The following is a 25,695-nucleotide window of genomic DNA, read 5'->3' as shown; positions in this document are numbered from 1 at the left end:
ACAAGATGGTCTTATCAGCATTCTGACACACTGCTCTAGGTATTCAGAAGACTGTCGGCTTGCTTTCCCGGCATCACACAAAATTGTGACAGAACGGGGCCATGTGAGCTGTCGTGATGCTTTTTTGATTGGTAGTGCTGCAGCTGTGGTCAGGGACAGCTTTTACCATTTATAAGAGATTAAAGACTGTGTTTGCAAGGAGGGCTCAGATTAATTCTAAATCAGTAGCAAAATTAAATGTATGGCCAGTCCCAATTACGCTTTAAATATTTCCACATCTTAAATTTCCATGTTGGAAAAGTTTTGATTCTAAATATAGGATTTTACCAACAGCAAGCTCCAATCCCATGTTTCCTTTCTGCCCTAATTGGCTAGTAAATATTGCCTATTTGCTCTTCATCTTGATCTGGAGAAGTATGAGTTATTGAATTGTACTGGATGGGAAACATTTCCAGCTTCAAAGGTGGAGCTGGAGATGGTGGGAGTAGCGATTCCTCTCTCTGGCACTGTTCTCCTGCGGCACATCATGCTGGCAATTGGTGCAAATGCTTATGGAGTTTTAAATGCAAATTATGTTCAGCACAATTCAGGTTTCCACCACCTTTTGAGCTGGTTTAAAATGTATGGCACAAGAAGCTGGCACCATGGACTAAACTGAGGAGGCAATGGGCCAGTGGTATTATCACTAATGTTCTAGGAACCTTCAAATCTCACTATGGTAGTTGGTGCAATTTGTATTCAATAAATAATATCTGGAATTAAGTATGTACTGATGACCATGAAACCACTGCCAATTGTTGGAAAAATCCACCTGGTTTGCTAATGTCCTTTAGGGTAGGAAATCTGACGTCCTTACCTGGTTTGGACTACATGTGACTCCAAAGCCACAGCAATGTGGTTGGTTCTCACTGCCTTCAGGCAACTAGGGAGGGGCAATAAATGCTGGCCAGACAGTGATAACCATGTCCCACAAATGAATTTAAAAAAAAACGCCTCTCCCCTAAGGAAGAATTAATTGTCATTGGGAACTTCTGCTAATTGTACATTTTTGTGGGCCTTTGATGAGGCTCTGAATATTAAACTGGCTCTTTAGACATATTCTTAAAATTTTGAATTTTTTTTTGATTTACAAGAAAACTCACTATTGTACCCCAATACATCCAGCAAATTCTTCAGTTTGTTACTTGTCTATTTTTTGATTTGGTTTGGTATGTGGTGGATAATTGACATTTATGATTAAAAATGCGTACTTTTTTGTGATAAATCAATTTTTAATGGTATTAATCTTTCCGTGCCAAATTAGCACTCTTAAATATTCATTGTGGAATATCTGTTAAACCAAATGTTTTGCTGAAGTTGCTTTTTCCTGTGTCGCCTGATTGTGTTACTTCATTTTGCATTTGTCAATATGCAAGTGAATTTGAGTGGAAACTTGAGAGGGGAGAAAAAATGCTTCTCGACACGGTAGAATTTTGAGTGCAATTTTCATCCGGATCACCAACTGTGTCCAAAGTCGAAACTCTTCCCTGAGGCAGACGAAATGAGAAGACCAGAAAGCAGAAGAAGGAAAATGGGTTTAAAGTTTATTTATTAGTGTCACAAGCAAACTTACATTAACACTGTAATGAAATTACCGTGAAAATCCCCTAGTTCTGACGCCTGTTCGGGTACACTGAAGGAGAATTTAGCAGGGATGTACTGCTGAGGCTGTATAAGGCAATGGTCAGACCCCATTTGAAATATTATGAGCGGTTTTGGGCCCTGTATCTTAAGAAGAATGTGCTGAATGGCGGGGAAACAGAGGAGGTTCACAAGAATGATCCCAGGAATGGAGGGTTTGTCATATGAGGAGCAGTTAAGGGGTCTGGGTCTAAACTTGATGGAAGCAAAGAGAAAATGTTGGAAAATCTCAGCTGAGCTTTGACAAACATCAGTTCTTTCCTCTCCTTACAGATGCTGCCAGACCTGCTGAGATTTTCCAGTATTTTCTCTTTTGGTTTCAGATTCCAGCATCCACAGTAATTTGCTTTTATGTGTACTTGACGGAGTTTAGAAGGATAAGGGGATATCTAACTGAAACTTACAGAATCCCAAGAGGCCTAGATAGGGTAGACTTGGAGAGGATGTTTCCATGAGTGGGAGAGACTAGAACTCAAGGGCACAATCTCAGAGTGAAGGCACTTTTCTTTAAAATTGAGATGAGGAGGAATTTCTTCAGTCTGAGGGTGGTGAATCTGTGGAACTCATTGCCACAGAGGGCTGTGGAAGCCAGGTCTTTGCGTGTCTTTAAGAAAGAGTTGGATAGGTTCTTGATCTATAAGGATATTAAGGGTTACAGGGAGAAGGCAGGAGAGTGGGGATGAGAATCATATCAGCCATGATTGAATCGTGAAGTAGACCTGATGGGCCAGATGGCCTAATTTTGCTCCTATATTGATGACTCTCTGGACAGTGCGCCAAACCAGCATGTCTTTTGGACTATGGTGAGGTACTGGGGCAGTGGGAAGGTGGGGGAAGGGGGTTGGATATGAGACACAATGAATAAAAGATGCAAGGGATGGATTATGGAGGACATCTGATATTTCAATGTTAATTTGATGGCACAGAGTGAAGGAATGGAATCAGTGATGGAGCTGTGGAGTAAACTCTTGCTAAGTGAAGTTCACTAAGGCTTGACTGAAGTTTTGAACCTTATAGAAATGAAGACCGAGTTTCAATGCCTGGACCTGCTGAGTCTGTGGGGATTCATGATGATTTGGGGTCTTCAACGTTCTTTTGACTGTGAAAGACAAAATAAACTAAATTATCCTGATCACTGCCCCACACTTGCTGGAAGTGCCTATGTGTGGCTGACAGACAAGAAAAAGAGATTAGGCTGCGAAGCCACTCCTCATCACACCCCCCACACACTCTGTCAAGCCAAATAGCTTGTTGATGTTTACCTTTTAGACTTTCATCTACATATGCCCAAAACAGCCATTTTTATGATGGGCTGAATGGCCTCCTTCAGTTCTGTATGATTCTTGGGTAAGGATGAGCAGTGTTTGTGGAAGGACGTTACAGCAATGAGAGAAGAAAATTGGCAAAAGGAAAGATGTAAGCCTCTCAGGCACTCAGACAGGGATCACTGCAGTGATACATGAAGCTTCTGAGGTAGGCCAAGACAGACAAGGAAATGAAAACTCTCTTTACTTCCCAGTGGGTAAGGCTACACACCGTGGTGTGCTGTCACCAAGCACTGGTTGTTCTCTGGTATTTTCCCAAAAATCAGAATCATACAAAACAGCACGACATGGTGGCACAGTGGTTAGCACTATTGCCTCACAGCAAAAGGGGCCCAGGTTCAATTACTGTCTTGGGTCACTGTCAGTGTGGAGTTTGCACACTCTCCCCGTGTCTATGTAGGTTTCCTCCAGGTGCTCCAGTTTTCTTCCACGGTCCAAAGATGTGTGAGTTAGGTTAATTTGGCCACCTCAGTGTCAGGGTGATTTGCAAGATAAATATAAGGGGCCACAGGAATAGGGTCTGTGTTTGGTGCAGACTTGATGGGCTGAATGGCCTCCTTCTGCACTGTAGGATTCTATGATTCTAGGAGGATGGGGACCATTTGGCCCATCACAACTGAGTCTAAGCCCATTATTTACACTTTCTAATAAATGTTGTGGTGCCTTTAGGATCACTCACCTGATGAAGGAGCAGTGCTCTGAAAGCTCATGATACCAAATAAACCTGTTGGACTTTAACCTTGTGTTGTGAGACTTCTTACTGTGCCCTTAGGGTGAATCAGGTTTTTGGCACTGCCATTGCCCACGTATGGTTATTTGGGCAATAGATTCAATGTGTTGAGCTATAAAGTGTGTAAAGCAAAGGTGAGATGCTTTTTAAATTCCATACCATAGAGCCCCCTCAAATCCTAAAGTTTATTTATTAGTCACAAGTACGCTTACATTAACACTGCAATGAAGTTACTGTGAAACCCCCTATTTGTCAGATTATTAGATGGGGGTAGTGGTGTAGAGAGACAGGATACTGTCTCCTTATAGAGAGCACTCCTCTTTGTGCTGTTAGTTCCACACAGCGCCATTCAGCGGCAGAGTTCTCTTACAATCAATAGTCTTTTTAAGTGGAAGCTCATTTAAATGAAAAGGCTGACTGTGACCAATCGGATTGCAGTCAGGGGCCTCGGGAGTCTGTCTGAATCCATGGAAAGTATAAGATTACCTCCCGAGCATTCCCTCCCAGTCAGTGCAGCTCGCAAAGGCAGCTCCCAGGATTTCATACCACGCAAGTGAGGTCACACTACTGGATGATGTATTAAACTTTTAAACACACTGCAGGAGAGTGGTGAAGGAGCTTGGTTTTCAGGGGCTGGGGTGTCTGGAGTGCTTTTCACATCACGGAATGAAAGAAGAAGCGATGATGAACTACTTGGTGAGTGCTGTGTGTGTGTGTATGTGACTGCTCTAGTGATACCGTGTCTGAAAGGGTTAGCATCGGAATCCTTTTTTTCTCTCTCTTGTGTTGCCGGCTGAAGAAGGATCCTCACTGGCGGTTCAAGGAAAGTCTATCCAGATTGCTGCTTGTGTTGTTGTAAATCATATATCAGAAGCCAAAGGTCTACTTCTACCTTGGGGGGGAGGGAGAGCTTTCTGTTTTTAAAAACCCGGGGCCTGATTTTACAGAGTTTGTCCCGCTCTTGTCCGAGAGGAGGTCAACCCCGATCTCTCTGTGCTCAAAGAGGTTCCCGATCCTAACCACATTCAACCAGAGCGGGCAGCAGCCTTCAGTGGCAAGGTACATGTTGGAAAGGTGGGGTTACTCGGCTCTTGAAATCAGAGACATTGTATTTTCTTCTGCCTCTGTTTTACATTTGTTCTGATGAGTAAATCTAACAGAGAATAGTATCAGTTATTTTAGAGCACTGTGCCCCCCCCTCCAACACATAGTTGATACATTTCTTGTCCCGTTTGGTATTTCGTGCCTGGATGAAGCTAGCTGGGGGATTATAGTTTTTGTAAGTTTCTCTGCTGGGAGGTTTGGCGCTGTGGGAAAGGAGAAGCTTCCACATCTTGGCAGATGTGTGTGTGTATGAAGGTAGTCACACAACCGCAGGGCAAGGGCGGTGCGCGTCGGTGTGACGGTGGGGTGAGTTTTTGTTCCTTGAGGCTGTAAAAATCACAGATCCTTCTCCAGCTGATGATTCACAAAAGGTAGGTGTCAGTATACAGTCAAGGTGAGCTGAATAGAAACGGAGTAATTCAAGCCTCTGTGTGTGTGTGTGTGCGTGCTACATAAGCCTTTTCCTTATAACTGAAGTTATCAGAAATGTACATTTATTAAGGGAGTTTCCCTCCATCAGGAACATAAATGTAACATTGTCAAATGTTTTCACTAGGATTCTGTATATCCTGCATTGTATTGCAATGCATTTAAAAACAACTCCTCTCTCCAGCCGCTCCTCCCCACCCACCAACATGTTGGCAACTTGCTGAACTTAGTTATATTCCAGTTGCTTTCTGATATCTTGTCCAGATAGCGATTATGTGCACTTTGACAGTGACTGTTGGCCTATTCAATTCTGAGGGAGCCATAACCAAGTACAAACCCGCCCTCACTTAATATTCAGTATCAGCAGGGGATTGAGTTAATTTTTTTTGCAGAGCGTATGCAGAAAATATGCAGAACTTGCTGCATATTCCCCTCCACCCACTCTTGCCAGTGACCCATCCCATTCTGACCATACTTACCTTTACCTGAAGATCCATTGGCAAACCTGATGGTAGCCCCCACTATAGTACTGGCATTGGCTACTTCTCCTGCTGGTACTGGCTGGCCTCTGGTTGGTTGGCACCTCGCAGGGCCAGAAATTACCCCCTAATGGGAGCTTTATCTGACGGAAGGTTCAACTCTGCCCAGGTAAGTGCCTGATTACCTTGGAATAGCGCCATGGTGATTAGCATTGCTGCCTCACAGCGCCAGGGACCTGGGTTCAATTCCCAGCTTGGGTCACTGTCTGTGTGGAGCTTGCACACACTCTCCATGTCTGCATGGGTTTCCTCTGGATGCTCCGGTTTCCTCCCACACTTTAGATATGTACGGGGTAGGTTGATTGGCCATGCTAAGTTGTTCCTTAGTGTCTGGAGGACTAGCAGGGTAAATGGGTGGGGTTGAGGGTGTATGACCTGGGTGGGATTGTGGTCAGTACAGACTCGATGGGCCAAATGGCCTCCTTCTGCACTGTAGGGATTCTATGATTTACCTCCGGGTCTCCACCAAAACTCTTGCTGCCCATATTAAATCCCTTTCAGTGATCAGATCATCTGTGTTTGTGATATTTGTTGGGGGGATGATTTTTGACCAGGACAAATATTGACAAGAAGGAGAAATTCTGGCTGATTTTCCTTTGCCTGAAATAGGGATGCAAAAGGTAAGAAGCCCTACATGCCATTCTGGCTTAGATACATGACATCAGTATCTCCTGGAGTGGAACATGGACCTTCCTGATGTCTATGGTGCACCAGCTGACTGGATAAACTCATTGACAGGAGCCCGTACATATGAATGTAACTTTGCTTTTTAGGAGCAAATGCAAAGCTAAGGATTAGTCTTGAGGTACTTTTCACTTGTTGGTATGGTAGTGGCAGCAGGTGGCACATTGTAATATCGCACAGAGTAACACCAGCTTATGAAGCACCTTTAACTTAACATAAAGAAATGGCCCAAGGTGCTTCACGGGAGTATCATAAAACAAAATGATACTGAACCACATTGGCCATTCACACCTTCTAGTCTCTCTATAGACGACAATTACCACCTTTTAGCCTTTCCCCTTGTTTTTGTAGCTATGACTCATCTTCCATTCCCTCACCCTACAGAATAATTATCTCTCACTTTCTATGCCTTTTAGCTTTGATAATGGTCATCTGGACTTGAAACGTCAACTCTTTTCTCTCCTTACAGATGCTGCCAGATCTGCGGAGTTTTTCCAACATTTTCCCTTTTGGTTTCACATTCCAGCATCCACAGTAATTTGCTTTGATCCAATGAGATATTGGGTTGAATGATCAAAAGTTCAGTCAAGAGTGCGGGTGGAGAGGTGTTGGGAAGGAATAGGCAACTGAAGCACGTCCATCAATGGTACAGCCATAAAAATGGGACTTGCACAAAGGGTTGCGGGGTTAGAGGAGATTACAAAGAGAGGGTGGGCCTCTGTCATGGAGGGATCGGAATACCAGGATGAGAAGTTTAAAATCAAGATGTTGTTTCACCAGGAATCAGTTAGGTCAACGAAGCAGAGGGGTGATAGGGGAATGGAACTCTCTGTGAGTTAAGACAGGAACAGCAGAATCATATTGTGTCCTAAAGGGATTAATTATGAGGGGAGGGTGCAAAAACTTGCACAAACTCACTTGAGTTTAGATAATTAAAGAGGTAGTTGAAATGATAAAGGGATTCAGTAGAGTAAATAGAAATAAACCATTTCCTCTGGTGGGCAAATCCAGAAAGAAGGGGAAACAATCTTAAGATTACAGTTGGGACGTTCAGGAGTCAAACCAAGAAGCACTTCATCATACAGAGGCTAGTAGAATGGAATGCCCCCCTCCAAATGGTTGTAGATGCCGGATTAGTTGAAATTTCTAGGGCTCAGAATAATAGCTTTAGTTGGTTTAGTACTGATATCAAGCAGTATGTAATGAAGGTGGGTCGATAGAGAGGAGGTATAGATCAGAAACAATCTAATTAAATGGATGAACTGGCTCATGTGTAGAATGCCCACCTCCTGTTCCTATATGATTAGGGAGGTGATAGCACAGTGGTACCATCACTAGGCTAAATATTGGCCAGCCAGCAATGCCCACATCCCATGAATGGATTAAAAAAATTCTGATAAGGCTAGTAAACTCCACACCTGGATGGAACCAAACAGAAATGTATAAAGACATTTTTATTGTGCATTTGGTTTTGGAACTGCAATGTTTAAGTGCTGGCGTCCCACGCTTAGACCTGGCACCAATCGCCTTTATAATGCTGAATTCCAACGAGACGAACGTGGGCAATGAGTTTACATTGCTAAAGCTGGGTCCATTGGTACAGCAGCAGAATCAGACTCTCATCATGCTGTTGCTTCCTATGGTTAGGGTTTGTCTTACACTCTGTAGTGCAGGTAATGAAGGGAGAGGTGTGTGCCTATCAGCAACTGCATTCCTCATATGAAAAAGGTGCCTTTTAGTTACTAGTTTTCATCAACTAACAAAATAGACTTTGATCCTTGGTGATCAAAATACGTGTGGTGACCTTCTTAACATACTCGCTTTTCCTTCAAGTTGTGTTGAAATTACTTGAACAACAACATTTGAATAGTTTAAAATTTCAAATGAGCTGCACAGCAGCCTGTGGTTTTGTATCTTTACAGTTCTCTGCCTTGGGCTGATAGGAGTATGTGTTTGATGCCAAATCCTACCTTGTTAGATAACAAGTTGCAAAATCCAACATGTTTTCTACCACCAGGTACAAGCTGGGGCAGATTTTTGTGTTGTCGCTAGGAGTAACTGTGCTTGTTGATAACTGTGGATAGATTCCAGAACTATTGCCAGATAGTGACCCTAATCCACAAAATATGGACTGAAGGGAATTGCAATCTGAGGTGCTAATGCTGTAGATCCCCTTACCTTCGTTATTAGTTTGTTTTCTCTTTGGCCCATCAGTAAGAGGATGTCATCTCCAGTCCTGAGGTAGACTAGCCCTAGCCTTAGTCGATATACAAATGTTTTCTTTTGAATCTGTGTGGCAATGGGAAACAAGAGGATGCTTTGGCTTATGAATCATAGAATCAGTGAGGAAGGAGGCCATTTGGCCCATCAAGTCTGCACCGACCACAATCCCACCCAGGTCCTATATCCATAAGTCCATGCATTTACCCTTGCTAGTCCCACTGACACTAAGGGGTAATTTAGCATGGCCAACCTAACCCGCATATCTTTGGGCGGTGGGAGGAAACTGGAGTACCCAGAGGAAACACACGCAGACACGGGAGAATGTGCAAACTCGGGCCTGTGGCTGGAATTGAACCCGCTCCCTGGTGCTGTGAGGCAGCAGTGCTAACCACTCCAGGCAAGGGATTGTAAATAGATAGAAAGATTGAATGGTTCCCAGTTTGGAATGATTGTTATACCATTAGCCAAAATCTCAAAATACCAACAATCTCCAAGAAACTGTTTTTGTTAGTAGTTTCTTTGCAACTGTGATAGCTGCCATCTCTGGTCATCGGCTAGTCATAACAAGAGGGATTGGGGAAGCAAAGTGCTTTATCTTTCTTTTGTGCTGGACCTCAGGGTAACCCTGATGGCATTATTCTCATTTTGGTGCCTGCTATATGTATTTTTAATGGACTTCATTCGAGAGAAGTCTTTCCTCTGGCTGTTTGTATTCATCGATTTTAATGAGAGGGAGGTGGAGTTTATTTTGATGAAAAATGCCCATTAATTGGTAGCAGAAAGCAACAGTCTTGTGTGAACTTTATCATAATCACTTCTTGCTGAGCAGTAACTATGGTAAATTGCCGCTCTAGGTGCTTCCCAGGGGCATGCATCATCAAGGCAAAATGACACCAAGCCAAAGTAGAAAGTAGTTGGAGACGTGATCAAAAACCTGGTGGGTGTTAAGTAGGAGAAAGGTGGAAAGAGGAGGAGGATTCAGGGAATAAATTCTAGACTGTGGGCCATGGGCAGCTGAAGCCACATCCTTCAGTTTGGGGCCAGAGGGGTGGCAAATGCAGAAGAAAGAAGAGTTGCATTTGGGATTGAGGAGATGCTGTTGTAGGACTGGAGGAGGTGGGGGAAGGTGAGGCATGAAGTAGTTTAAACCCAAAGGTTGGAATTCTGTATTTCAGATGTTGGAGCACCTGTCCATGTGCTTTGGGAAAAACCTGCATTTTCTTTTTATTTGATGACCCCTTTAATTCCAAAGTGCAACTGGGGGGTATTCTGAAACCGGTGTAAGTGGAATTCCTAACGGGCAGTTTAGTTCTGAGGAATGCCCATGTGATCTGAGATTGCCACGGTGATGAAAAGCTAAATAGCAGAGGGTAAATAGGAAGCTAATTGCAGTGGTTTTGGGTTGTGGCCGGAGATCTGAATGGCAAGTGTGAGCGGAAACAAGCAAAGCTTTCTATGAATGGTCAAATTTTCTGTTCAGCAGCAAGAAGGGAATACAACTGGTCTCAGAACGTGCAGTCCAAGACAAATCCTGGTGTGAAACAGGGCTATCAGTGTAGAGACAGGACATTGTTATTGTGCATGTGTTACAGTTGTAAAGGACTGAGTGCTGAAGACATGGAAGGCAGGGAATTGTGGATTGGGCCAAGCTGAATCGGTTTTACCAGAGCTAACCAAGCCTTTCAAAGAGATTGTGGAAGAGAGTCTCTGTGCCATCAGGCCTTTCCTGACCTGAATGAGAGGGGATCTGTAGAAGTGCTCCTTGCAAATATTAGCCATATCTGGGGACCTTGGATACAATACAGCTGCAGATGAAAGCAATTTGAGGGCCAAATCCATTGTGTGTAGTGAAAGATTCTTTCTCTTGGGAGGGTGAGATGGAAACTCTATGATATTGCATATGGTGTCATGTTTATGTGGGAAGTAATGTGAGTGCTTGTAACCTACCTGAGGCATATTTTCATACTAACTACCTAAAGTGAAATTCACCTTTTTATTTGAAATACTCTTCATCTCAACATTAACATTGAAATGATGTGTATTACAGGAAAACTTTAAAAACTGAAGTCTCATCAAGCATTTACTTTCTGTTGGCATTATGGGAGTTCCTTGCTTTTAAAAGCTGCAGGTCCCTACGTGGAGCGTAACACCAGTACGAAAGATGAGGAATGGGATTTGGTGCAAGTCAGACATAGTGTGTAGTTTAGGTGACTGGGGATGGAAGACCAGCAAGGAAAGCATTGCAATAATCAACGCTGGGATTTCAGCAACAGGTGGGTTGAGGCAGAGATGGAGATGGGCAACATTATGCAGGTGGACATAGGTAATCTTTGTGTTGGAGTGGACATAGGATTGGAAAGGCAGTGTAACCATTGTGAAGGCCAGTCCCTCCAGTGTGTAAAAAGGTTATGTTTGTGTTGGAATGGGCGATGTGAATTTCAACAGTTTCAGTACTGCATAGATCCGTATGGTTGTTAGGATGTGAATGGATACTCACCTCTCTGTTGGATTATCTCTTGACATTTTCCTTGGCCCATCAATGGCAGCTACAAATTATATGTTGCACATACTTTAAACCAACAGATGAATAGTCTTTATTCCTTACTATATCTCCAAGGCCTGAAAGCTACGTTGTATCTTGCGAATTCCCTTGAAAGATCATCAACTCCTATTTGAAACAGCATCGCTTCTCACAAGACTTTGTGCCCAAACCTAATGTTTCTAATCGAGGTACCAGACTTTCCGTTTTTGAATGTTCATCCTTTAACATTCAACTATTGGGCAATTTTTCCCCCTTTAACTGTTCCCTTGCACCCCCCTACCACCACCACTACCAAGCTGATCCTTGTCGTTCGTCTCATTTTAAAAATAATCATTTACTAACACTGTTCCGTGCATTTTACATAAGAACATAAGAACATAAGAAATAGGAGCAGGAGTAGGCCATCTGGCCCTTCGAGCCTGCCCCGCCATTCAATAAGATCATGGCTTTTTTTTTCCCGGCAGCCTGTGCAGGAGCAGCTCATGGATTGGCTGTTTTGAAATGAATGAGAAAATGACTGGAGGATTATTGGGAAGAAAGGAGTGAAGCTTCAAGCATTGTGCTAAAAGTGCTATTGTATAATAGCTCCAAAGTGAGCTGCTCACGCAGGCATGTTGTTGCACAATGTCAGACTATTACTGAATGCTTCCTGAGTTGGAAGGATGGAATGTGTTTCTGTGTCCAGATTCCATTCAGTAAATCAGGATGGAGATGATTCAGAGCTGGTGCAGTGGCAGTATGCCTCATAAGGACTTAAATCTATCACTTGGCAGTCAGGGACAAGTTGAAGCGTAGCCGCATCTCCACACACAGAGTCACCTTTGACATAGAATTTAGATGTGGATGAAGTGCTGATCAAACAGTTGTGATGGGTCAGGTCTGACTTTCAGCACATTTATACTTGAAGTAGAAAGATTTCAATCAGAGGTTCAGAGTGACCTGACTCAGTGGTTTTAGCTGTGATATTCTGGACTCCCATCTCAACACTTTGAATCCCACCCTTACTGACTTGGTTTGGTCTAGATGACCCTCAATCAGGGAAGCTTTACCAGTTCTCTTGTGGGGTCACAAGTCAAAGACCTACTAGCTTTATGTTAATTAAGTGCTCCAAACGTCCCATCTCCAGGATGAACAGTCAGCTCAGTCCCAACCAAATCATATGGAGGTCATTTTTAAGCTATTTTTGTTTTGGCTTTGTTTGAAGTGGGATTTAGAGAGACGTATCATTGGCTGGTACTGGTTGTTCACATTATGTCTTGCTAGCAGACTCCCAGCCCCAGTTTTTCAAATGAAAAGAGGGCCAAACAAACCTAAATAGCTCCAGATTGTCTATTGATCAGTGAAGGCAGGTCATGAAAGCTTCACTATACTATTCTTCCACAACTCAAGCTTATAGCTATTGCTGAAATCACAATGGTTTTGAATTGATATTTTAAAAGTAAGAGGAAGAATGATGGAAGATCAAATTGAGGTATACAAGATGATGAAAGGTATGGATAAAGTCGACATGGAGCAGATGCTTCCTCTTGTGGGGCATTCTAGGATGAGAGGTCATAGTCTTAGGGTAAGGGATAGCAAATTTAAAATAGAGTTAAGGAGAAAACCCTTCTCCCAAAGGGCTGTGAATCTGTGGAATTCGTTGTCCCAAAGTGCATTGGATGCTGGGACGCTGAGTAAATTTAGGGAGGAGTTAGACAGATTTTTTTTATTTCTAATTGGCTGAAGGGTTATGGGGAGAAGGTAGAAAAATGGGGATGAGGGGCATATCAGCCATGATTAAATGGCAGAGCAGACTCGATGGGCTAAATGGCCTAATTTTGCTCCTATATCTTATGAACTTATGGCGAAGGAAAGAATAGGGTCCTCTTGGAGACCAGAAGAGTAATTTGTGTGTGGGGAGGTGGAAGACATGGACTTGATTCTTAACGAATACTTTGTGTCTGTCTTCACAAAAGAGGAAGATGATGCAGATAGAAGCTGGAGGAAATCTGGAACTCGAGGCATATGGGATAGTGTCCTTAATTAGCTGAGGCACAGAATATAAGAGCAGAGAGGTTGAGCTAAGAACTTTATAAAATGCTACTTGAGCCAAGGCATACAGTTCTGGTCATCACGTTACAGGAAGGATTTGATCACTGTAAAGAGGTTACAGAGGAGATTTACAAGCATTGACAGAATGTTAGCGATGAGGAAAGATTTGAAAGGCTGAGGCAGTTTAAAAAAGTTTTCCCAATTTAAAATTGAACTCCTGACTTATTTGTAGTTCAACCATTCACGCAAGCGGAATTTTCCTATCTCACTGCCATGAATGGAGACTTGGCTGGCCACCAAATTCCCTGTCTCTGCTGCAGCAGGAGTATGGTGGAACATGGGTGAGATCGCACCCAGTGATGCTCAGATCTCCACTGTACTTAAGGCAGTACAGCATGTCTTAATGATACATCAATCACTAGCCCAGTTTATTTACAGGTAAGACAGAGGACAAGTAACTTGCTGCTATAAGGCGAGTAACTTGCTGCTGGAACATCTTTTATGAGAATATGATTACATGATTCTGTTTTTCTATTGGTGTTACTCAAATGTTTGTGCACTGCTTGGCAAAGGAGGAGACTCCAGTCGCCACTAGCCTGGAGTATTCGAGCCATCAGGGAAGAAGAACCATTTATTTTTACTGGCTGATTTTCAGTGCCTGTGTCAGTAAATCTATTGGATTTACACTGGCCTGTCCAGTGCCAAAGTCTACATTTGGCAACTGATCGTGTGAACACCCCACTAATATGAAAGCCGCCACATTTACTCCACAAGTCAACACAGTTCACCATAAGTGAAGGTTTGACTGTTATAAGAATTTCTTTAAAGGCAAGTTGTTCAGAGGCAGTTGCCAGCTTTCGATCTGAAATTCATTAAACCCTTTTCCATTTGAGACTTGGGGTTTTGAGGAACAATTCACCAATTCTCCATATTTGTCTTGTTAATAAAATATGTTTTTTCAGGGCCCCTCATTCTGCTGTTGGCATATGGAAACTGATTCAGTGTTGTAAACGTGAGGGTCGAGCCAGGCCACAGATGCTGGTCCCCAGCCACCTGAACTGTAGAAGTATCAAAGCTAAAGGCACCTGGAGTTCAGCTGCACTTATTGTTTTTGTGAGATTCCTTGGGGATGGACAGTACAAAACCAGACAAGCATCATCTTGTAAAGAGCATTTCAGCTACGGTTCTGACTGCAAGTCAGGGGAAAAAAAGTCTTGTTCGGTTTTGCTGTAAAATCCTGTCTATGTACAGGAATATGCTATAACTCAACCTGCTGAGTCACTCTGAAGGAGTCAGCACACATATTATGATGCACGCACTTGTCAACATTTATTAGATGAAAAGATAAGATGGGTGAGGAAGAAAACTTTTATAGTTTGGGGGTTGGGGGGGGGTTAATCCTGATGGAAGACAGGAATTTGTTTTAATCTTTTTTGTTCAAAAGAATGCAGTATCAGAGTCTGCTTTGGCAGCTCAGCCTGGAATGACTAAGTAAATATGTCAGCACATTGAGTTAGTGGCTTTTGGTTTACTTTTCGCGATTGTGATTGTTTGGGATCATTTTATTATTGCAGTCTGAGCAAGCTTGCAGAATCCATATCCAATTCTACTCCCTATATAGGGCAGAATTCAGAGATTGGGACTGCTTAACTGTTTGTGAAATGTCCATCGTTTCCCATGCTTCCACCATAAATCATGTATTCGGGCTTACTTGATGAAAGGAATGCAGTTGTTGGTGTAAGCGGTCAGAGTTACAGTTCCACTCTCCTCGTGTTTCATATTAAGTACTTCTCACCTCCTCAGTGTTGGTTTTCAGCCAACTTTAAATCGAAGGCATTTGCATCTGACTGGTGTAAATAGGTGAATACAATTCTTCTACCATTTCCTGTTGGAAGGAAAAGCCTCAGTGGATATGTCATCATGGTCATTCATGTGTACAGCTTCAATCTGGAGAGGGCACAGTGGAAGTGCAGGGAAGCATGTTTACTCCAGCAGGTTTGGAAGTTGTTAAGTTCTCTGTCCTGCACACCAGTTTTCCCCTACCTGGCTCAGATGCTCCCGAATGGAAACTCATAACTGTCACCAGAGTATAGCCTCCTATTTTGACCCCTTCACTGCCCCTCTGTTTGCAGAGTTTCTCTGGTGCCTGGCTTTGGGTGAAGTGTCCTTTCATCTGGCTAAACCCTGCAAAGATCAGAACCATAGTTTTCAAGCTCCACAGCTTCACCAGCAGTTCCAGCCACTGTCTCAGCCTGAACCAGACTACTGCTCGACCTTGAACTGAGTTGTACAACCTGATTGAATCTTCTCAAAGGCTGTCTGCTTCCAGCTGTGTAACACTAGCCACCTGTATCCCCATTTCAGCTCACGATCTTTTGTTGAAACCTTTATTCACATTGCCGTTGATGCATTGCTGCTGGTGTTCCGTATTGCCACTGGTGTTTCTTATTCCCACAGGCTCCCAGCTGGCATTCTTCATGTGAGAATAGGACAGTAAGGGTTGGGGAACTATTTGACAGCAGGCTACCACACCGTCTCCTAATCCTGGCCTCCGCACTGATTGTTATTGGGCAAACGATCAGTGGCAGAGAACTTGGCTAGGTTTGCTGTCTCCTCTCCTCTCTGCCCAGTGATGCCAAGCTGATTCTGCCATCCCAACTGTGATCAGCTTAACACTGTGGAGAGCCAAAGGTTGGAACTTGATTTCTTCCTGCCTGATATTTGGCCCGTGCCATACCACACGTTACTTTGGGCATTAGTAGAGGTGGCAAGACAATCTGTTCATTCTTAACCATAGGGAGGTTAGGGCCAGCAGCTGACGGCACTCTTGCTTGGTGCTTTATCCACTGAAAAGAACTGGAAGGGGTTAATTGATCTTAGTCCGAGAGAGAAAATGTTTGTATTCTTTCTGTGTAAATCCTTCAGTGGTGTCAGCGAGCCAACGAGAATATGATCTCATTTCATCAGCGGCTCCTGCTGACACTTTATGGCAAAGCTCGGCAGAAGTTTGAGAAAGTAAGCTGGGACAGACTATACAATTACACAGTGTTCAGACATTCCAGTCAGTTGAATGAATAAAAAGGGGGGAGAAACTGTTATGGTAGGGTAAACACTGCTAGTATTACAATAACAATCAGCAGAAACATACTGTAGGGTAAGCAAGCTATTGATAGTGTAATAATTCAATAATGATGAGATGTCTCCTGTAACGGTGCCACTGACTGTGTTTACCTGCTGGTTTTACTAATGATTTCAGGCCTGGCTGGACAGTATTAATGTTAGGGGACGTGAGGGCAATGTGTGTTTAAACAAAACTGGAGTGAGGTCATGGCACATGAATCAGCTGATATTCCATGCTACAGATCAGTCAGGATGGGGGAGGGCGAACAAACACTCACTCCATCAATGTAGTAACCTCCCTTATTTTGAGAAGTCCTGTCAGTTAGACACTCTTTAATTCCCCCTACCCGCAACAATACTCTGTAACTCTGGAAGATATCTGCTTTCAACCTGCAGTCTACCTACTGCTAAGTTGGTCTCAGTCGTGTCAGCAATAGGAATGATGGGAAGGGGAGGTAAAGCCAGAAAATCCAGCCAAGTTTCATGATCACCAGTGACAAACTGTCTATGACGGACAGGGGAGGTCAGACTGGGGGAAAGCTGTGGTGCTTTCATAGCCACATAGCCCACTGATGTTGACTGTCAGACACACACATGAACCTGAAGGCTGGTTATTGGGAATCCATGGAATGGAGAAGATGCTGCAGCTTCTTGGGTGGCACAGTGGTTAGCACTTTTGCCTCACAGCGCCAGGGACCTGGTTTCAATTCTGTGGAGTTTGCACATTTTCCCCGCGTCTGCATAAGATTTCTTTGGGTGCTCCAGTTTTCTTCCACGCTCCAAAGATGTGCAGGTTAGGTTGATTGGCCATGCTAAATTGACCCTGGTGTCAGGGGGTTTAGCAGGGTAAATATGTGGGGTTCCGGGAATAGGGCCTGGATGGGATTGTGGTCGGTGCGGACTCGAATGGCCTGCTGTACTGTAGGGACTCTGAGTGTTTCAGTGATGAACTCAGTGAAGGGCGATGGGGAGTGATGCTGGGCAAGTGACCATGAGGCGATCTTTGTGATGACAAAAGGTGGGGTCAGATTTAGCTCCGGGTTGAAGAGCCTCGTTCAGCACGAGCCAGTGGCTGGGGAAGGGGATGTTGGAGTTTCTTTGCATGGGGTTTCGGCTGTGGGCTGAAAACAATGGTTTCAATCTTTCCAACGTTCAGTTAGGGGAAATTATACTCTATCCTATCTTGGGTTTTGGAGCAGAGGTTGGCTTTTTTTAAAAAAAGTGATGGCTGGATTGAACCTGTATTTCCTTAATTTTACTTCTGTAATATTATGACTTTATAGGTTTGTGTGTCACATATGGGTGCGTGTGAACACATAGGGAATCGATTGGGAAGGCTTCTCTTTTCATGATTACTTGGACTTCCATGCTCCCATCCTCTTGCCCTGCAGGAGCAGACAGACAGGCTGTGGGGGCAGGAGTTGTAAAATCGGGTGGAATAATGGTGGTGCCCTACCCATTGCCTGCCCACCACTCCCAACATGGGAGGAGCAGGCTGCCAGCCTGCCCTTGGGCAAATTAAGAGCCTGTTTGGTCAATTATTGGTGGCTTCCAGCTAGATTGAGGTGGGGGGGGAGAAATAACTCTTTGACTGGATTTTGGTGGTCTTCCACATTTGTTAAAGAATGCCTAGAATATTAATGTTGTATAATCAAGTCTGTGTGTGACAATCACATGTGGCAGCAAGTAGACTGAGGTAGAGGGGTCAGAGGTTACATAGGTGGAAGTGGATGAGGAAAGACATGCCGTTGGAAGCCTATTTGTGGCCTAAGTAGAATTGCCTCAATTTAGAAGGTTGGATTTTTTTCTCATCGATCAGAAAACTGACTGAATTTAGAATGTGGAAAAATACATATTGGAGAAAATTCCTAGAATTTGAACTTGTAATCCCACTTTTAAAACCTGGCTCAGTAATTGTGCAGTTGCCGGATGTTTGAAGCTGAAATACCCATGAGTCACACAAATGGCACTCACTTCCTGCTTCTGGGAAAGGTTAACAGCCGCACACTGCCAGATCCAGCAGGAGTGGCAGTGGGAGTTTTTTTTTAGGTCAACGGTTTACTCAGTCTCTCCACTACCCTTGTGGGTGGACCAAGTAGCAAATGATTTTGGCAGGAAGTCATTGTTTAGGACAAAGCCAGACTTGAACCCATGTATGAAAGCAGATTCCAAGTGAATGAAAAATGCAGTGTGCAAAATGCGATTGAAAACTGAGGTATATATTTTAGAGAGGGAGTAGTTTTGAAGTATTGGACTCGTGCAGGTTTTACTTGTTGCTCTTACCAGTTAAAGCTTTTCTTTTATGGAATGCGTACTGCTTGGGGAGCGCGTGAAATCAGTTTTGTTATTTTCTAGTTTTTTCCTCTTGTCCAAAAGATGCTGCCTCCCCATGGCGTACAGGCCCACCTGCATCTGCAGATTTCATTATTTTGTCCAAGATGTATGATCAGTGGGTCATTATCTTGTGTGAAGTATTGCAGTTGATTTTACAATCTCGTCCGCATCTGAGGTCCACATGTTCTAACAGAGGGTAGTGGACTCCGGCAAGAAGTGGGGCTCCTGATTTCGTTCTCCCATGCTAAGCACAGGGACAGTTAGATCAGCGGTCATGCTTTCAACGTGAGAACCTCTTGAGGTCAGCTTTGTGCCGTGCAGGGACTTTCCTCAATGCAAAATCATTGAGCCATTGGAAGGCTATCTCTCATTGTCAGCGTGGTTCAGTTATTTGCACTCTTGCCTCTGGAGCAAATCAATATGAATTTGATCCACTACCATAATCTGGCACAATGTTGTAGTACATCATTGTACTGTACTGTCCTTCATTAAAGCAAGTACTCATCTGTCTGCTTTGTTAGCTTGATAAATGTTAAGTGTCCCATGACACTGAAAGAAAGGCAAGAGGTTTCTATGGTGTTGTTGCCAAGTTGGGTCTTGCATCCGATACCACTGCGTAGGAAAAGATTAACAGACCATTCATCTCATTGCCATTGAAAGAAAGAAAAAGAGAGCAAAAACTCTGATTTTATATTGTGTCTTTCGCAACTTCTGGACATCCCAAATAGCTACCTCCATAGCAACAGCAGTAATTTGCAGTAATGTAGCACCTTTTAATGTAGAAAAATATCCAAGTGCATTACACTTTAAGAGTAATTCTTTGTGTGAAGCATTGAGAAGCTTGTCCTGAGGAACATGCTGTAAATGAAAGCATTATTCCTGAGATTTCTGTGGTGCCCTTTCTGATTCAATGAGGACAGTCTTTTATTTCCTATTAGACTAGGCCTGAGGATAAGAAAAGCCTCTTATTACTGTAGTACCAGACATACAGACACTAACCTATATTACCAGTAGATGCACTCTGCTGTTCTCAGAATGAAGTCTCACAACACCAGGTTAAAGTCCAACAGGTTTATTTGGTAGTAAATGCCACTAGCTTTCGGAACAGGACACTAGCTCACAAACAGGGCATACAAAGGCACAGTTTGTGATCAGACCTCTCCTCTCACCTGACGAAGGAACAGTGTTCCGAAAGCTAGTGACGTTTACTACCAAATAAACCTGTTGGACTTTAACCTGGTGCTGTGAGACTTCTTGCTGTGTTTACTCCAGTCCAACGCCGGCATCTCCATTTCATTCTCAATGTCCACAGCTATTAAAAACACTGGTTTTGTTTTGTCAGAGCATGGCACCATACTATAGAGAAAATACCTCGGATATTAGTTATTTTCTCTATACTATGGTGCCATGCTCTGACAAAACAAAACCTTGGATATTAGTTGAGTTACACAGCAATAAGTCACTCTGGTTTTCTGGTTTGCAGTTGTATAAGACTTTGTGCCACATTTGGAGTATTGTGCACAATTCTGGTTGCCACACTACCAGGAGGATGTTGATGCATTGGAAAGGGCGCAAAAGAGATTTACCAGGATGTTGTCTGGTTTGGAGATTTTGGACTATGAAGAAAGATTGAATAAACATGGAATGTTTTCACTGGAGCATCAGAGGATGAAGCAGACCTGACAGAGGCTTACAAGATTATGACAGGCTTGGATAGAGTGAATAGTCAGAGTCTTTTTCCCAGAGTTGACGGGTCAATTACTCAGGGACGTAGGTTGAGGGCGAGAGGGGGAACGTTTAAAAGAGATGTAAGGGGCAAGTTTTTCACACAGAGAGGGTGGTAAATGCTTGGAACGCACTGCTGGAGGAGGTGGTGGAAGCAGATTCTATAACAATATTCAAGAGGCATCTAGATAGTATATGAATAGGCCGGGAATAGAGGGATATGGACCACGTAGAGGCAAGAAAATGTTAGATTAGGGAGGAATCTGTGTCAGCATAGACATAGTGGGCTGAAGGGCCTGTTCGTGTGCTGTACCATTCTTACACTGATCTATCTTTGTTCTCCTAGTTTATAACATTTTGACCTTTTGATTTGAATGACTACTCAGTGTCAGCATTTCGTTGTCTTGGGCTGTTCTTGTTTTAAGTGGAAACCTTTCTCCTCGGTGCATGACACTTTTCACTGAAATACTGTTTCTTACAACAGGCGATTGTTTTGGCAGGACCAGAAATTTAGAAACCGGTACAGTTTTAACCTTTTGATAGATCTGTGATAAAACAACACGTGGGTACAGTAAGTAACACTTTCCAGTTAGACTCGTGCTGTTATTCTAGAACCATGTTAACTATTTGAAATCCATTAATCTTCTATTTTAAGCGAGAAGTTGGCTCAGTGCTTCACAGATGGAAGAATTTGGTGTGACTGTGGTAATATTTTTGTTAGAAATATCGCACAGCACGATTTCCTCCACCTCCAGTGGGGATTAGTTTATACTGAAGGTCTGGCTTGTAAAATCTGTTTTCTCTGGCCTCATTACCCACTTGACCCAATAAAGCTGTTACCTGGTGAATAACGTCAATATATTCAATTTTAGTGCTTCTTCTAATAATTATCAACAACATTACTAGTATAAATAGAATGTATATGTTACCTCTTGTAATTCTCAGGGGTTTGAAGTAATCACACTTTTAAACTCAAATGCTGAAACTTCATCAACTATTTGTCAGGTCACGCCATGCGTTGCACACTGATATCCTGTTAGTTTGATATGCAGACTGTAGCACAGTAGTGAATAATGTGACACTTTTGGATATTTATGTGTAGATGTAACATATAGTTCTTAAACCAAACTGGAATAATATAACAATATAGCAGCACAAGGGCTGATATTGCCCTTGGGGCCTCAGGAGGTGATCTAGATGAGAATATGATGTTTTTTGGCCTGGGCTGTGCAGAGTTTGGGTGCCCTCCCAGTGCAGATCTTTCATGTTCCTCAGGCACAATAAGGAGGGAAATCTACGCTCTCATGCTTAATCTACCCTATCCTGCTTAATTTACATATATCTTGATCTTTGCCTGTGAGGTGCATCTACATAACTTATTTGTCTGAACAATTCTCATACACAAAGCATCCATAGAATATCCCTTATCATTGGTATTAAATAGTTCCCACAGAGCCATTGCATTAGTGCGTCTCATTGATTTCATGGAATACTTTGTCATTTTTTTTATACATATGAATATATGTTCAAACAAAGGGTGAAAAATAGATCTTGAGGCGTATGATCTCTGGAAGAAGATCCAAGCTTTTATTACTTGGTCCCCTTAACCCATAATGCAAATTTCCTCAAACACGAGTGAAAAACTCAATTTATTATCAATCTTTAGGGCAAAAGGGCTGATTTTGAAGGAAGAAAATTAGACTCCTTGAGTGGAATTTTCCTTCCCGCCTGCCATGGGAATTGTAGCAGGTGGGACATGACCATGCAAAGGACCATTGACCTCAGGTGGGATTTTCCAATCTTGGGGTGAGCGTGGCCAGAAAGTCCTGCACCTAGACTTTGGAAAATGGATGGTTAGTGTTTGGGTTTTGAACTGTAATCTGTCTGCTTGACACATCTAGCTTTCCACAGTCATGAGACTATGCCATGAAGTTTCCTCTGGAGGCAGACTTCTGATGATCAGATCAAGCCTTGCATTGGTGAAGACTTCTGTCTTTGTACATGACGCAGTCAGTTAAAAAAAAAAGTGTTGTGACAAAACTGTTGATTGATTGATCAGTTTTCAAAGGAACCTTGTATTAATGAATAAAGAAAATTCACAAAGTTAGGAGGTAAAAGTAATAAATCACAGCAAGATCTGCTATGTGCCATACTTCTCAAATTTTATCATCAGGCATTGCAGCCGGCATACTCCTTGAGAGCAGAAGATGAATGCTTGGTGTGGGGAAATAACATGATGGAAGTTGGGTACTGTTTGTTTCAGATTTGTTTTTTTTCCTCCCCAGGCAGTTCCTTCCCATATCAGGCAGGCCAGACACACAAGAATCTCTCCATCATCACTGGCATTCCAAAACCATAGCATTGATAGTAAACTCAATGTCCTCTCTCTGGAATGGAAGACCTTTAGATTACGCAGCACTACTTTACGTAGACAAACATTGAGAAAGGTAGTGCTGGGTAATCCTAAAGCTAAAAGCAGAGAAAATGGGAGATAGTTATACTGTGGGGCGAGGGAATGAAAGATGAGTCGTCGCCTGACAAAGGGTCCTCTGGACTTGAAACGTCAGCTCTTTTCTCTCCTTACAGATGCTGCCAGACCTGCTGAGATTTTACAGTATTTTCTCTTTTGCTTTAGGATTGAGAATAGAGCAGTTGCTTTGCCATACATTATTCTACCTTAACTTTCCCAGTGTTTAATTTGAAGAACCAAATGTTTTACTTCTATCTGTCACCCTGGGAAATGGTTCAAACACTTAACTCTGTTCTTCCCGGTATTCAAAATGAATACTTCTTACTAATTTCCATTTATGCTCCTTGACCTGACTTTCCAAACTCATTGAAATGACTCGAGGCATTTTTACTATGACAAAGACATTCTATAAATAAATGGTGTAGTAATCTGCTTCATGTTATTTAATATTTTCAACACTCCTTTACTGCCTCTTCTCGAAATGAGTTTGAGCTTTTGCACGCGCTTTACCTCTGCTCTTGTTGTCTGGCTCTATATCCTTTCCAATGTATGTAGATTTTTTTTTGTGTGACGTGGTATACTAGACTGAGCATAACATAATCTAAGTACGTTATAAAGTTTTAGTACAGCCTTTGTTCCAGTGTTTATGCTTGAATCATTGAATCTTCCAGTGTAGAAGGAGACAATTCAGCCCATCGAATATGCACTGACCACAATCCCACCCAGGCCCTACACCCATAACCCCATGCATTTATCCTAGCTAGTTCCCCCTGACATGAAGGGGGAGTTTTAGCATGGCCAATCCATCTAACCTGCACATCTTTGGATTGCGGAAGGAAACTGGAGCACCCAGAGGAAACCCACGCTCACAGGAAGAATGTGCAAACTCCACACAGACAGTGAGCCAAGACGGGAATCAAACCCGGGTCCCTGGTTCTGTGAGACAGCAGAGCTAATCATTGTGCCACCATGCCGCCCGTTGTTTGCCCATTTGCTTGTTGTTTAATTGTTCACCAAACTGCTCTTGACACTGGGAGTGAAACATTTTACTGTTACTCCCAAGTCTCCATGGGATAATTTAATCCCACTCATTGAGGACTTGTGAACTATATTTTCTTGGATAAATTAGCTAAGCTTATGGGGAGCTCTAAATTGGAACATTTTATTTGTTAACATAGTAAATGGAATTTTCCAAACTTTGGGAGAAGTTTGCTCATTCACAATTTGCAGTGAAGTGATAAGGGAGGTTATTAACTCATGATGTCTCAACAGATATATTGAGAGAAAATCATCCTCCACTCTCAGTGCATTATAAATTAATGAGCTAACACATTAAGACAAGTACTTTATCAATTGATTCATGCCTGCACTTGATTTGAAATGTGGTCTAGAAAAGTCTTTTACTGCAAAAAAAATTTGGTGAAAAATAACTCCTGGCAATGTCCGATTCAGATGTGCGGTATTTTAAATATGTTCTTTATGTACCAATTTAGAAATGAGAGAGACACCTAAACTGGTTTTTGTTATTTGTTTCAGAATGTGCTGGCAAAAGCCTTATACGACAATGTGGCTGAATCGCCAGACGAACTCACATTTCGCAAAGGGGATATCATGACGGTTTTGGAACGTAACACAGGAGGTTTAGATGGATGGTGGCTCTGCTCACTACATGGGCGACAAGGCATCGTTCCTGGCAACCGCCTAAAGATTCTAGTGGGAATGTATGAGAAAAAACAGTCAAATTCCAGTCAAACACAACAGATCCCACAATCACCACAGCCTTACCAGCAGCAGAATGTATACCAAATGCCATCCCAGTCTTCGCAGTATACAGCAATGCACCCTGCTTACCAGGGAGACAATGTCTATATGATGCCCTCGTCAAACAAAGTACAGCAGAATTTATATCAGGTTCCTCCTGCACTACAGAACCAATCAAACAAATACCCGGTTACTCCAACAAAATCGCAGCAACAGACCTTGTATCAGAAAACAACACCTCAAAGCCAGTTGACCCCGTCCATGAATCCTACCCAGGAGATTTACCAGGTGCCTCCATCTATGAACCAATCCCAGGACATCTACCAAGTACCATCGAAGAGTCCACCTCAGGATATCTATCAGGTACCCCCATCTTTGGGTTCTGGACAAGATATCTACCAAATACCTCCATCTGTGAATCCAGCCCAGGACATCTACCAAGTACCTCCATCCATGAATCCATCGCAAGATGTCTACCAGGTACCCCCATCCCTGGAAAAGAGGAACTGGGAAGGAACAAAACCAGCGGGAAAGGTAGGTGAATTACATGAACTGATGCACCCTGTAGGGCACCAGTTAATTGATTCTCCATGGCAGTGCCTCTACCAATCGGAGTCCACTTGCTAAACAATCAGCACAATAATTGTTCCCTTTACATTTAGTATTCTTGCAAATCTTCCTGATGAGTGCAAGATGAAAAATTTCAACCACATGCCATCTTTCAGCAAAACTCCAGTTCTGTACTACCAAAGGATGGTAGGAACCTGACTTCAGAGACATAGCACGATGATACCAGGTTCAAGCACTGTGCAGGCAAAGTCAGTATAGAAAACAATAGGTAGTTAATAATTTTGGTCACCCCACGTTATTGGGTTATTCGTATCAAAATGATCACCTTCAGTTGCACTAACAGAGGGAGGGGGGAGATTTATACCAATGAACCCAGCACAGAAACAACAACCTTTTAAAGGTGTTTGTAGAGTGGTCTCTTTAATTTT

The 25,695-nt window shown here is 42.9% G+C and overlaps 1 protein-coding gene across 5 annotated transcripts in view; it reads left to right on the top strand.

Annotated features, from left to right (window-relative positions):
• Positions 1-25,695, top strand: part of bcar1 (BCAR1 scaffold protein, Cas family member) — a 236,276-nt gene that overhangs the window by 126,506 nt on the left and 84,075 nt on the right. For 2 of the 5 annotated variants that reach the window (XM_080187047.1, XM_080187042.1), the window contains exons 1-2: positions 4,257-4,431; positions 24,473-25,231. In XM_080187047.1, coding sequence (XP_080043173.1) covers positions 4,402-4,431; positions 24,473-25,231 — 789 coding nt within the window. In that variant the 5' untranslated portion in view covers positions 4,257-4,401. Of the gene's footprint in view, positions 1-4,256; positions 4,432-18,137; positions 18,202-24,472; positions 25,232-25,695 lie in introns of those variants that run through there. The other 3 variants (XM_080187043.1, XM_080187044.1, XM_080187046.1) reach the window with 2 other exon arrangements.

Source organism: Carcharhinus amblyrhynchos, chromosome 4 (assembly GCF_965287045.1).
Source record: "Carcharhinus amblyrhynchos chromosome 4, sCarAmb.v2.hapA, whole genome shotgun sequence".
NCBI classification, from domain to species: Eukaryota; Metazoa; Chordata; class Chondrichthyes; order Carcharhiniformes; family Carcharhinidae; genus Carcharhinus; species Carcharhinus amblyrhynchos.
Note: the sequence above shows the minus strand (reverse complement) of the source record. Positions and strands in the feature narration are given on the sequence as shown.